Source organism: Lepeophtheirus salmonis, chromosome 13 (assembly GCF_016086655.4).
Source record: "Lepeophtheirus salmonis chromosome 13, UVic_Lsal_1.4, whole genome shotgun sequence".
NCBI lineage: Eukaryota > Metazoa > Arthropoda > Copepoda > Siphonostomatoida > Caligidae > Lepeophtheirus > Lepeophtheirus salmonis.
The window spans coordinates 12521286-12536950 of record NC_052143.2 but is presented as its reverse complement, the minus strand read 5'-3'; the positions used below and the strand labels follow the sequence as shown (position 1 = coordinate 12536950).

The following is a 15665-nucleotide window of genomic DNA, read 5'->3' as shown; positions in this document are numbered from 1 at the left end:
ATTTACAAAGTATAATAACAAAATGATGATGTCATCTAATTACATAACAATGTGCTACATTTAAATGATTTAATCACCTTAAACAATATTGGAGCAAGTCTTTAGAAGACTTATTTAACTATTATATATAAATATATTCAGTCCATCGTGTGCTGTAAATTGCCCTGTAAAAATTTGCCTAATATTATTTATGACAAATATCTAAACATATTTGTTTATGCCGTCCCCCAAGGGAATACCTTCAAGTGTGAGTAATATTATTGCAATGTAGGAGCGGAAGGGAATAAATATCTTAAGGCCTCTTAAAATATATTGGAATACTGAATATATATTGAATGAATTCGCAGTTGTTTGAATCCAGAAGTACCCTCAAGTACCCGTGTAATCCGATGGTTTGGAACTTTTTTTTTGTATTAGAGGAATTCCTTGGAGGTATTGGATGAACTAGGGGGGGGTTTTAGCAATCACACACCACCCCCGAGCCAATCCGAATGCGGAGGGTATCCAATCATATTTTAAGAGGCCCTAAGGTATTTATCCCCCCCCCCTCATTACCAATCCTCTCCATCAATTTCTCAGAAGATCGGATTGAATTTAAAAAGTTGCAAGGAAATTGTATAGCAATAATATTACTCACACTTGAAGGTACTCCCTTGGGGGGGATGGAACAAACAAATATGTTTAGATATTTGTCATAAATAATATTAAGATAATTTATAATGCCTTATTATTCATCATGAAGTTTGAACAAACTACGGGCAGTTTTCTCCCTGGCAATTTTCTTCAGGGTAATCTTCCACTGGCAATTTTCCCCAGGGCAGTTTTCCAAGTACTAAATACAAAATATTAAGAGAAGTATACCTTTTTTATGATCAAATTTTAACATTGAATTGACAAAGTCATTGAAGCAATTTTTCTTAGTTCATATCATCTTGGAGTTATAATTAAAAGTATTTGAAATAATTTTGAAATAACCTTGTCCTCTTAAAAGGTTCTTCTTTGCACAGTGTACAACTTCATGACTCCATCCCTAATTTGAAACTGATAAATCGAATTATAAGTGTATTCCTTTTGTAATTGAAGCTTATACTACATAACACAAAGATAAAACACACTCGACCAACACAGAATTTGATGATTTTTGGTACAGAGTATCTCAGTTATGAGTAGAGTTGACTTTTTTTAAGGAAAATACAAAGTTTAAAAACATATATTATTTCCTATTTTTTTCATTATTGTATAGGTCATTGTTTTGTTAAGTTTCCTCCCTAAAGTATGCATTATTGCCTATCTTTGATGTAAATTATGTTTAAAGTGCATAATTCATATATATATATGAATTAAATATAATTTTCCTGCACTAGGTATTTCTATTTTAAATGTAAATGGTTCTCCTTTTTAAAGGAGTAATTCTTTTTTTTTTCCAAAAAAAATCTGATAACTGGTAGCTGATATTTACAATAAGTTTAATTTTAATTTAGGAGCACCAAATGTGGCGCTCCCACCTTCTCCTTGCATTCTTTTTCCTTTACAAAATAGTCAACTCTACTTATAAAGAAGAGAAGAGAATGCTTCATTTCTATTCATTACTTCATCATAACTTGGCACTTCATTGAAAATATTTTTTTATTGTTAAAACAAAATATAGTTGGTCAAATGTCAATCATTACCTGGCTATCTTACAAGGACCTACAATTTGGCAAATAAGTTTGTCACTAAGATACATATAATGCCTCAATTCTTCCGCTTGTTATTAATAAATTAATTCTTGTGCACTACTCCTATTATGCTTACATGATAAAAAAAAACCCTTGAATCACTGTTAATAATAGCAGTTTGAAGGTGTGCAACCCCAATTTGAAACTTTTAATTGTATATTGAGCTATAAATTATTGAAAAAAGTTGAAATGATCCATGCATTTCAAAAGGTTCTAACAAGTATTTTAAGTGGCGCAAAGGTGCATATCAGAGTAATTATGCATCCTTTAGGCACATACGTACAATACAGGATTAAGTAATAAACAAGTCATCTTAAAATACCCATTTAATATGGCGGAGAGCATATACTTAAATGAGTTCTAGAGAAAAGTGAGTTATATCTATATACATATATTATAATAACATAGAATATCTATGCATATGAAAAGTTCTACGGACCCATTGAATAATTTCGTAGTACTCCTTTTTCATGATGAGTGTCCCAAATACGGTCATGGAATATATAATATGATTGTACGCATATATATATATATATATATAAATTGATATTTATGATAGGAGAATGCTCTTTAGATCCAACGTTCTGTAAATGGTGAGTAAGTAGAGTAGGGATTCTCAATTTTTGTAATCTTTGGGCATATGAATGAGATTACCAAACACATGGATGCCCAAAAATTTTGTTTTTCATCTAAACAATATAAAATTTTACAACTAACCTGGAGCTCCATTGACCAGTAGCACAGAGTTTGAGAAACGTTGTAGTATGAACAGACTCATTATGTACATATGTTTTTTGAATCAGCATAAATGATTCAATTGTTCTAGAAGATGTTACTGCATTTTATGCATATTATAATGACTTGAACTATCCATTCTTTTATCGAATGTTATTTTTTTCTTTCTTAAAATGCATATACCTGCATATTTATATATAGATATACATATTTACGTATAGAGTAATAAATTATTATTAAAATATAAGAAATCTATCTTTTTGTGTTGAAACCCCATCAATAGACGAAGAAACATAGAATTGGTAATTAATAATTATTAAAGACATTTTTCCCTAATTTAGAAGAAATGGTCAAAACTACTTAAAAATGATGTGTAACTAAATCAATTATGAATCACGGCCATATTCCACAAACATACTTGATTATATTGTATTTTTCAACTTCAGTTTTTGCTATTTTTTAATAGGAATCATCTCTTTTGAAGTTCATTATAATTCTACACTATTTAATGAAGAATAGCTCAACAGTTGAGAAGAAGTAGCTAATTACCAGACTTGGAAACCTGACACATAATGACTTGTACTTGAGCAGTTTTTTTATAGATTTTGACTTGGACTTTAATACCCTTATTTCACTAGATTTGATACTAATCACTATGTCTAAAAAGAATGTAAATTAAGATCATAAAATGAGATGTGTCTGGAAATTTTTTTTCTTGGAACTTGCATATGGTCACTTGGTCCTATGTCCTATAAGCAGGGGACTTAATTCCAGGTGTTTTTCCCAATAAATTTTTGAAAGAAATGTTGCAAGATTCCATAAAAATAACATCATTCTATGTCTTTACATATTTATATTTGGATGCAATTGGTAACAGTCACCTCTGACGTCAACAGAAGTTTTTAAGAATTCATTTTTTTAACAAAATGATTACAACAAATTATGACGGCTGCCAGTATATTTTAAAATTTACTTATCCTAAATAAACAATGGCCATTGAGCATCATTCTCAAGAAATATTCATAAACTTCGTCTATTTTTGGGCACTACTCGTTAAAAATAAAATATATATTTATTTATTTTAGTAAGTAACATTTGTTTTGTTTTTTTTCTCATTTGAAAAAGTTCACATTTGGCGTTTTTCATGCATATATGAAATGTATATGAATATATATATAAATATATTTCAAGCATTGTTATATGAATATAATATTTAGACACACAATTTGAAATATACGCACTTGTTTGTCATAAAAAATGCAAAAAAGTTTCCATATATGTGCGTAGTTATAGTTCCATATTGTTATGATGATAGAAAAGAGGGTCATTAAAAAAAATTGGTTTTCTACATACTTTGCTTTGCCTTTATATTTTTAGTGCTTTGTTGAAAATTGGATTTGAGAAAATTTTCAGGTTAAGCCATAGAGCATGTTAGTATGGTAATATGTTTGTACTTATTATGCGTTTTTCCGCACCTCATACTTTTTTAACTTAGAGACTGAGACAGTGGATAGTTGAAATTTAAATATAAAACCTTTTAATAATAAGGAGATAACTTTGCAAAGCAAGAAATATATTATTTGAGTAGTATGCAAGGGATGTCAACTTTTTCGAGATATTCGAACAATTTGCACTTTGGAGGATCAGAAAAGTAAATGGAGCGTCTCATTATGTGGAAGAGTTTGTGAGTTAATCTGTTATGGTTGGGAGAAGTAGAGTAACTCGGAGACCATCCGAGGACTAAGGCATGAGGCCAGCAGCTCTCATTAAGTAAAGCAGTAGAATTTTTTCTTGTATCTACCGAACCATTACCGTATAATTAGAGAATGAATGGAATAGAAAGGAACTTTTATGTCATCAAATCCATTAACTCATGAAACAGAAAAAAAAAACACGATAAACTTACATGAATAGAAATATACAGTACAAAGTCCAATGGTTGTTTTATCCTATTTAGAGCAGTTGTGATGGATTGAGTTGAGATTCTCTCCTTGTACTCCAATAATATATTCTTCGATTCCCAAAGTTATTTCCTTATTATTGATAGGAGTGTGAGGATTTAGTTTCAACTATTCACTTTTTCCAATTTTAAAATAGAAAAAGAAAGTATGACGTGAGGTGAAGCTTATACAATGTACCCCTTATTATCATTTTACAGAAAAAATGCCTCTAAATACTTAACATTACCGACATAAATATATTTGCTTTTTCAAGTTTATAAGCATACCTAGATATAAGCACCTGAACGAATGGATTAAATAAAACCTCTTATATATAAACAAGGTAGTGTTTATTTTCTAATCACAATTGAATTAGTGATGCATGTATTTATACATATATATACATGTCTCCATAATGAATAAACGTAATAAGCGCCTGGCATAAAAAATTAATTTATTTCATTATCTTTTCTCTTGCCTGCAAATATTGATTTTGAAAAATAGATGGAGCCACTTTTATTTATATTTATGTATAAAAACTATTAATGTTACCTACTCAAATGGTTCTAAGTACCTTTTATGAGCAATAAATAGTTTGTTATACACAACTTTTAGGTACAATAATAAAATCATCTAAGATAGGTAATAAAGGAGAGTACGGTCCACAGATCGTTCTGCAGGGGGAATATAAATATTTTCGTTTTATTTCCACTATAAATGTAGTCTTCTGAAAGAGTGATTTTTTAAAAGGAGCTATTTAGATTGTACTCATAGTAATATATTTATACGTAATGTAGCTATAAGTACAAAATAAAATTCGTCAAAACTTTCTATTTTTTTCATATTTGATGAAATTTTAACCATATATCATTTTTTGATATGTATTTTAATGGATCTATTTGCACATACCCTATATCTTAAGATCAAAAATATTTATACTAATAATAAATCTGATTAGCTACAAATACTATATATCATTATTTGGATGTACGTATATAATGTATATAACTGGTATATATATATATATATATATCTTAGGTACGGAAGGTTTTTCAAGATTTTTAAATTTTTTTTTTTTTTTTTTGAGTGAAAATTAATAATTTATAACTTCAGACTAAAAAAATTAAGAGTTGTCATACACCAAATGTATATAAATTTACACAAAGCCTTGGAAACTCTAATAAAGGGTTATTATGATAGTATTTTTGTATATAAAAGATTTTCCAACTTTGAAAAAGATTAACCTAGAATAGATGTTATAACTATTTGTACAAATGTGCTATAGATTGTACATAGTGTCATTCACCTTGGCTATCACAGTTGGAAATATAGTCATTCTTAGTTATGCAATTTGTTAAAGTGGCATTTTCCATTAATATAAATAAAATATGTGTATGTCGTAATATGCTGTACTTAAGGTACTTACAACATCATAAATGTGCTTGACATATCTTAATTGTGCGTTAAATTCAATCAATTTTTACGAGGTATGTATTGAGTTGGTTGGTTCGTCGCACTGGTGTACGCCTCTTTCTCACCTTCATTCAAGGAGTTACAGTTAAGCAATTAAAAATATATTGGTTGGTAAACACGTTTTGCTAATTTGTCTTTAAACATTCCTCTTCTTTTCGGAACAGAAACATTCCGTCGTTTACTTGACACTCTCATTTGAATGATCTAATATGCATGCAAATACTATGTATACATTAGTGTTGAGACTGGGTCACAGTTCGGTCTTAAGGGATTTTTGTAGCCCAATCAGTACCAATGCTTCGGTCCAGACCGCAGTTTTAAATGGTTGATTCTAATTTCCTTTTCCTAATAAGGTATTGTTATTCTTTGACAAATGTATTTTTAAGGGTTTTTTGAGGAACCGATTTTTTTAAGTCAACCAAATACGATACGGATCTGGACCGAATTAGTTTAGTCTTTCAAAAAACAATAACGGTCCAGGATCTTCATATCGAAATCCAACACTTGTATGTATATAAAAAAGTCAATGGATCACACTTAGTCCCCTTTTAGACATAAATATGTCATATGTATGTAAATGATTTGATTTCCCTCACCTCAAAACACTTTCCATCCTTTGTAATTATGTATAATATGTACATATTATTGTGTTAATTGATATTGATTGAGGGAAATTCTATGTATATTATATATATAAAATATACATAGTATATAATTTTCTTAAAATAGTGGGATCTATTTAATTCTATACACAAAAAAAAAATCTCTCATCAGTTTGTATTTTAATAAAATCATTGTATCATTATACAATTTTTTTTATAAGTAATATACCTAATATGTACATACATAAATGAGAAGGGATTCAAATATACAGTGTATTTTACTAACACCTTCAACCTACATTTCCTACACCTTGTTACTAAAAACAGCCCATACGTATGTATCTATGTTGCACTTGAGTTCATAAATAAAACAATCATCAGGATTTTCAAATATGTGTGCAGAACACACATATTTGCCATCATTTAAATATCTAATTTAGAAAAAATAATAATAATAATTTGTAGGTGTTTGTAGCTATCAACAGAGCCTTCATTCTTTTATTCTTGTATATCTACATATATAGTATTAATATAAATACCTACGTACACACACAAACATGTGTACCAATTTATTTTGTAACTTTTAGCATATTTGTTTGAATTGGGAGCTAAATTATTAGACCTTTTTTAAGTCACTGGTTATATTTCCTTTATTCTTATTTCAGCAGCTCAGTTGAAGATCAAGATGAGGACGATGAATTCTCTTCGAATGGAAAACGCATCGCATTTGTCATTCTCCTCTCTATATGCTTCATTCTCTCTATCATACTCAATTCCATTCTCCTTGTGGTATTTGCAAGACGGCGAAGTTTCCGAAAGGAAATTAGTAATAGGTAAGTTCCAGCTATTTATTATCTTTTTCAATTAATAAAGAAATTATAACAATTATTTTCCTATAGGTTATTGATGAATTTGATCGTACTTAACTGTTTTTCTACTCTTGTACTGGATCCTCTTTTCTTCCTGGATATATTCCTTACTTCCTCTCTCTCAGACTCCATAATTTGTGGCCTCTCTTCCTTTATTTCCGTCGGAGTTGCTGCCATCTCCATGTACTCACAATTTCTAATAGCTCTGGATCAATACATGGCAGTTGTTACACCTCTCAAGTACACAAATCGAGTAAATCGAATTCGTTGTGTCCTTTTATGTGCCTCTGCCTGGGTCTGGGGACTTTTGTGTGGTCTCGCCTTTTCATTTACATCCGAAATCAAAATCTTTGAGTCAAGTTGTAAAAGTGATCGCTTGGATTTAGCCCCAAACTTTCTGAATTGTCTTTTCAATTTCATATTTCCTCTATCGGGTCTCATCATCTTCTACCGAAGGATATTCACAGCTGCAAGGGATAATACGATTCGAACTCGAAGAAACTCATCTATTGATGGCCTTTCTGCCTCTAACAATAACATTAATCTCCTTACACCTAATTCCCCTTGTCTCATCGTAGAGGACTCATCCTCTTCAAACAATAATAATAACAACAGCAACAATAACACACTCAAAGCCTCCATGAAAACCAAAATAACACATGCATCCGCAGTCACTCTCAATCTAATTCTCCATCCAGAGTCCACACTAGACGGAGGAAAAGCAGCAAAGATCATTCTTCTGAGTCTAAACGCCATCTGCATCACTTGGGTTCCATTCTTCTTTGTGCATTTCATTGTGTCCGCCACGTCCAAAACAACTTCATCATGGCTATTACCCCTCAGCATGATCTCTGTTGCTTCAGCTCCAGTACTATCTCCAATACTCTACGCATTTCGATCCAGAAGAGTCCGAAAAGAAATCCGTCTCGCCTTCCGAGGAACAGGACAGACCGAATCTTTTGGTGGAAATGGGTTCAATTACTTTAATAGCACCAATAGTACAGGGAAAAAGATGAGGCGTCTCCGATCCTTTAGTTGTCCTCAACTCCTCATTACCTCCTTTGAGGATCAACCCATACATTTAGAAGTAAAGTCTAAATCCATTTTCTCTAACAATGATGGAGACGTCCGAAACCTATTCAAAAAGGCTATTTTTCAACAAAGATTCAATAATAGTCATGGAGATGATCTCTCAAAACGACGATCCACGCTTCCAGTTCCTGATGAAACGCATGGTATGATCCCAAATGTGTGCAGTTTCCCTACGTCCTTGGAGTACGCAAACTCCCTCTCCCCTAGACTCTCTCGACGAAGGAACTAATTGTCGTTTCTATTAATATTGACATCCTTTGAATAGACAGACTTTATGTACTCCTTTATTTTATTAGACGTATTTTGCTTTTTCCATTTTTTTTGTTGGTGTCCTTTCTTTCTATGATTTAATAGTCCATAGATACATACCTACTATGTTACTTATAAGCAATTACATACAAAATCCATAATTTATACTTATACATCTATATTTTTAATAATACTAGTAAGAAGATAAATAATTAGCAAATACACAATAATGGGTATAAATTATCTCTCTCTTTGACAACCTCACTATGTTTGTACTTATGCTGTACTATATTCAATTAGCCCATATACCTAATATCTACCCTCACTTTACATCCTTACACGTTTCCTGTAAGTCCTTGTATGGGCAAATGTTCCTGACAGTTTTGACTTTACATTAAATGTATAATATTATGTGCATACAATGTACGCAAACAAGGTAGACCATTACTTGTGATCACTGATGCATTCAAATATCCTGCATATAATAAATTGATTCACAAACTGCGGATTTAAATCAATTAGCAAGTCGTTAAGTCATTAACCAAATTTGGCATTATAGAAAAAAGAAAAAAAAGAAAAGAAAAAGGTTAGACATCCTGTTGCATTTTTTGGATGAGTTCCTTTCAATACCAAAATAAAGATAAAAATGAATCAGGAAGTATATTTCCTCAGCTGTGAACCGCGCCACCGCCACAATAATGTGTATTTGTTGTATGGAGTCTCTGTTACTAGGAAAACTGTCTAATATTTATTAAATCTAATAATTATTCTTTAAAATATGCTCTCGTACACATACAAATTTGTAGAAATTTAATTGTATGCTAAAATACCGTCCAATAGTAAAATATATTTACCTAAGAGATGCCTTTTAACCCATATAATAATGTTTCAAAATTATCCGGCCAAAAACTTTAAAAATTATCTCTGGATTGATGAACGACGATGATATTAATGTTATATTAAATATATTGCATTGTTCATTTGTGGATCCAACATGGATTTGTTATATATTTCCCTACACAGGCTTCATTATTTTGTCAATACTATTTGTCAATGGGGGTCTATGACGTATTCACATTTATATTTTGTGTGAACAATCTTTGAGACGGAGAGTTGCAACTTCCTTTCTATGTACAAGCAAATCAAACAAAAAAACATTATCTGTTTTTTTTTATAATTGTCAGTCGAAACTTTCTTCCTTTTTATTTATTATTGTCAAAAAGTGAATCCAATTCTAAAAATTGTCGAGAGCCTCATCTCAAAAAGTGATGTAAATAAACTATCTGTCGACTCCCACTGTTGGAGGAAAAGTCGATTACAAAGTGGAGGCCACACTTGTTAAATTTACAGGCTAGTCTACCCTTGTAAATCAAAAGACACCCTGATACCGGGAATGATCACACGTTTCAATAACTCAATACACTAATTTTTATAATAAGCTCCAATACTTAATTAAACTGTTTTAATATTTATACCATTTTGCTTTTGTCTTACATTGGGGGTGGGGGGTAATTAGTTTAATAGCATCAAATCTTGGTTTGAGATTTTTTTCTTTTCATTCATAATATCTTTTTTTGATAGATTCAAGCCAAAAGTCAAAAAAATCTCAAACCAAGATTTGATGCTATTAAACTAATTACAGATTCTTGAGATATGCGTCATAATTTTTTTTTATTAAAATACAACAGAAGATCGAATTAACAGGTGACCCTAAAAATTGGACATCCTATTATACACCCTAAAATAAAAATTTAGAAAAAGTAACTTGTTTTGTTACATTCCCAAGTTTTTCTTATTACTTTAACAATAGATTAAAAAAATACGCATTCATAGGTGAAAAAGTAATTTTTGGGGCAGGGAAGGGGGTTTGGTCAGCATTTCTTTTTTTCCAAATTGGTTAAAGATAATTTTGCATCCGAAAAGTTGGGCTAAAGATAATTTTGCATCCGAAAAGTTGGGCTAACATTTAATTTCATGAAATTGGGATTAAAAATTCAAAAGTCTACACTAAAATGGACCTATTTTCTGAAAAGGTGTAAGTTCACAAGAAATATATACTATACTCTATGTAGGATCTTCCAGTCTTGAGAAAAGATAGCGTAAAACTCTCATTTTTCTAGAGCTTTCATTGAAAGGATTAATGTCTCAGTTTTTTTTTAAGTGTAATGAATGGATCTTTAAGCAACAAAAGAATATTTGTGTTTTATTCTGCAATAATTCAATATTGGTGACAAAGACCAATAATATAAAAAATTCTATTATTTACATATTTCTATTTATTTATTTCCCTTATATGTAAAAGATAATTGATTATGGTAAAATTTTAAAAATTGAGGTTTAAATATAGTTAATTCTATTCCATTTTTTTCTTGAATGATCCCATATCAAATAAATACAAACCTTAATTTTAAATTAGTACAACAATTTGAAGAGCATAAGCTTGTTTTCATGTATACGACTGATTTTTGTATAGTCTACTTTCTCAGCTTTCTTATAGATACTTTCTTTCATGACATAACTAAAAAACATTTTTTTGAAATTGTTCGATATACTATAAGAAATAAATAAGATGAAAAAGGAAAACAAGTGGGCAATAAATTTGAGATAAATGGCTCATACTAAATTCTGCAAGATTTATAATAACCCATTTGTTTATTCCAATACTTTGGAAATTCCCAGATACATATTTTTCAGGCCCATCACCCATCATGATCAAAAAAAAAATCCATATATACTAAGTTTTTTTTGTTTTATTTGGGTGAAAATAGATTTTTGCAATTATATATACGCAAATGAATCAAGTGTCCATTGCTCATAAAAACAAGAAATCCTTAAGTTTATGTAAAAAAATTGTATATGAATTTTTTCCATATTTCTTTTATGGAATATTTTTTATTTAATTTATGATGAATGAATTATCAGTTGTTTTTTTTTAATATTTTTGGCGATTCTCTCACCAAAAAAACTTACTTACAATTTACAAATACCTGCTATACCAATGATACGAGGTATTTAATTTATTCATAGGATTATATATTTTAATAAAAATTAAAATAAATATTTACAATTACAAGACAAGCAGTAAAAGCAATATATTATTCATGTGGGATTCATTGTTTGAAAAAATTCCTCCAAATATTTTATTCATGTATGTATGCCCTCAATATTAAATGAATAATTTTTGCATATTATGAATATTCTTAGATTTCAATTATTGAAATCGATAGTCAATTATAAATTTAGCAGAATCAGTAATCGCTAAATAAAAACAACAAACCAGTAAACACTTTAACAACTCTTGAAAAAACTGTATACTTACAATAGGAAAACTGTGCTGTAGTAGATATGTACAGAATGGGGAATCCAAAACTTTCCGTAGTGTTTAATTAGGATTTTAGCCTTGTTATTTTTAATTACAAGGTTTCATTAGATAACCAAACGACAAATGAAACAAAAATAAAAAGTTTCAAAATGTCAGAGCTATAAAAAAAAAAGAGGCAATGTATGTAGAATAATATCCTCTGCATTGGTGTGAGTGCAGAGAAGGATGCAGAGACTGTTGGCATCTCCATCCGGACCACCTCTGGTATTAAGAAGTTCTCCATACAGTCAAGAAGAACCAGAATTTATAAAGCAACAATATGGCTGACTTCTAGCGTTATTGTATGTGGCTCTCCACCTGCCCTTATCTCAATCCCTTAAACCTTTTAGTCATCCTTACAGCGTAGTATGCCATGGTTAGTGAACTTTATCGTCAAGAGCGTCCAAAACATTATCCGGCGTATTGAGGTTGTTAAAAAGACATACTAAGTATTAAAATATTAACTAAATATAATATTTTAGCATATGACAAAGTTGTGTTTTCTTGGTTCCATAAAAATCACGTTTTTAGTAATTTAGTCATGCAGGTTTTGGGTCCCCATAGAGTAAATAACTCTTTCTTGAGCAGCACAATCGGAGAACCGAGTATCTCATTGCCAATGCGATAGTCTAGGATAGATAGGATGTGCACAACACTGATGTCAACACTGGTAGGAGTAATACTTTGAAGAGCCATTTGTAGTAGGCAGAGTCTATGAAGCAGCTATTTAGTCGACTCTAAAAAATTCATGTTTTATTCATAACATTGAGGTTGTCTCTAATACAGAGTCACCAGAGCTAATGGTTATAAATCTCTTAATGGACTTACCTAGCTCATCAGCACAAAACACTGGTTGATGTACCTTTAGTTTATATAAATTCTACTTCTCAATGTTGTTGTTTTCGTCAAATCCAACCTTTGTATTTTTGATTATTATGGATTACTCTTTCGACAATAGATACTCGTAATGAAGCACGACTTTTTTCGAAATATCGATAGAAATAATATTCTCCATTGCAAGCATAACACATGATGTTTACTCAAACAAGTTGTGCAAGAGCAGTAGGTTGAGTCAGCAGTCTACATAAATAATGGTCACTGAGTTTATCTCATCCTGAAAAAAAAAACATGTAATAATAAAAGAGAAAAACTAGTACTCATTATATGGGTAATTTATTTCCTATATATGTTTGTATACCATATCTAGATGGTGTCTTATCGATACACACATACAATATTAATCATATCCCTGAATGAAAACAATGCCTTCGTTATAAAAGTTCATCTCCAGTTTGTACTTTTATGATAATAATTGCGATGATTTCATTGGTTTATAATGCTTATTATCAACGAGATAAATAATCATCTTATTTTAACTGATGACCTATGGTATTCTTTTATTAAGGTCAAAAGTAACCATTTACTGTTAATTCATTTCTAAAAAAAATAAAAACATCACGTTCATTCAGCTTTTTAATAAACGAATGAGGTGATTAAAACTCTTTATTTTTGTCCATATAAAATTAACTTCATCAACAAGGAAGCTTCTTCTTACAATATTACCTTCTCTATTCTAAAACTTCACCAATAGTGGCCTATTCTTATAACCTCAGCATTTCAATTTTAAATAGACTGACTATAAAAAAACAGGAAAGATTAATTGATAAATTTTATGAAAAGTGTATATATTGTACGAGTTAACAATTGGTACGTGTTGCAATCTAATAATGTCCTAACACATTTTCAATAAAGAATTCATGGTACTCAGACGATATCGTAACCATCTTTCTTTTGAATCAATGAATGGATTTTTATAACCGATCTCCCTCCCACTTTATCGATCCCCGTGTCCGGTTTATTCAGCTTTTGGAGTCGTTTGGAAACTAAAATAATTTGAGGGTTGGATACTTCCATTTTCACGAGCTCCTTTCGAACATATTGCACATTGAGAGGCTCCAATGCAATGTAAATGTGCTGTGTGGACTCATACTTCCTTCTGGTTTTTTTTTGTTTTGTTATTTTTGTATGTTGTATTGTTATGAAACGGTTGGCCGTATTCAAATTTATAGAATTGAAGCATAGGAATGAGTTTATTTGTCTTAAGGAGACATGTCCCAAATGCTTTATTAACTCATCTCTACTTTTGAAGAGTTAATTAAAATTTAAAGGCTCATTTTATCCCAACAGAGGAAGAACAGCCAACCACAAGGAGTTTCAAGAAGACAATAGCCCTTTCCGGTAAGTCCTTATTCTTAGGTATAGCTGAAAAAAGCCTTCAAGTCGAAAAAAGGTGAAACGTAGAGGTTCTACTCTTTCTGAAAGGATCGCATGGAGTCATTCTTCCATCTTTTTTTTTTGTATATAGTAGAGTGATACCTATCAAGGAAATCTTGGAAGAGAAAGTTAGGGACAAACTTGGAATAGAACCAAAAAGAAAACATTGACTGGTGGCTATGATACCGACGACTCGGGCTCACCTAAAGGCTGACACAGTCATCACAAAATATATCTTTATTTTATACTTCACTTGGACTAAGGGCTCTATAATAAAGGCTCCAGGACTCAATGATTTCATTGGCGGACTATTGAGGGTGCTTCAACCACTTTGAACTATGGTGTTTATTAATAATTATTTACAAGAAATAGCGCGAGATCCTCTCTTCTCTTTTGTTACGTTAATGTTTTTAACCCTATAACAAAAATTATATCAACTCTTATGTTTCGAATTTTATGTTTTGAAGAATAAATTGCTGGCTAATTAAAGAAAATAGTAGGGTACATTAAAAAAATATTAATCACTGATTGAAATTTCATTAGATGTTCGATATATTTTTGACTTTTTTAAATATTATATAGACAATAATAAGCATTGTAATTCATAAGCTTTTTTGGCATTAAAAAGAAAACGAAAATTAATATGGTTATCCTGACAATTTCAATAATGTTTACGAGGAGAGGAGGTTAGCCGTAATGTTATTCCATTAGATAAGCAACCAAAAAGAAACAAACACAGGTCCAACTCCGCATAAAGAAACTAGATAGGCAGAAATTACTCCATGGTCAATTCTCAATTTTAAATGGACTTACCTATGACTATCCTGGGGCACCCGCAGGATTATATTTTGGGTTAGGCTTCGTTATTTTTATTTATTATTATAAAGTTAATTAATATAAATATTATACGTACAATTTATATATTTCCCCCTTGTTCCGACGAAAGACAAACGAAGGAGATAAAAGAACTAAAAAATGAAGGAGAGTTGATGAGCGCTCACTTATCCCTCCCTTTTAGAAAATTCCGGTTGATCGTAGATAGAATATGTAAATATAAGAATAAAAAAACTATCATTTTAAAACCAACAATTAGTGCAAATTAAAAAAACACTTTTAATATATATATTTCTTCCCATCATTCATCCATCCATCCTTTTCTATACTCATCCGTCCTTCCACTCTCCTGACCTAAGACGGGCTCCCCTATCTGTGAAGTATACAAGAATACGGATCGATTGCTCCATATATTTGTCAATTCCTTTCCCTCTGCACCGGGTCACGAAGAGGATTTAGAGGATGCTACCACCAAACTCTCAATTTTTCTGCAGTTCACATACCGGCTCGACGTCGTT

General features: G+C 30.8%; 1 protein-coding gene across 5 annotated transcripts in view; it reads left to right on the top strand.

Annotated features, from left to right (window-relative positions):
- Positions 1 to 8918, top strand: part of LOC121127866 (uncharacterized) — a 30375-nt gene extending 21457 nt beyond the window's left edge. For 2 of the 5 annotated variants that reach the window (XM_040723427.2, XM_071892846.1), the window contains 2 exons: positions 7134 to 7301; positions 7368 to 8918. In XM_040723427.2, the coding sequence (XP_040579361.1) occupies positions 7134 to 7301; positions 7368 to 8658 (1459 nt within the window). In that variant the 3' untranslated portion in view covers positions 8659 to 8918. Of the gene's footprint in view, positions 1 to 5880; positions 5951 to 7133; positions 7302 to 7367 lie in introns of all 5 variants that reach the window. The other 3 variants (XM_040723430.2, XM_040723429.2, XM_040723426.2) reach the window with 3 other exon arrangements.
- The last annotated feature ends 6747 nt before the right edge of the window (positions 8919 to 15665 follow it).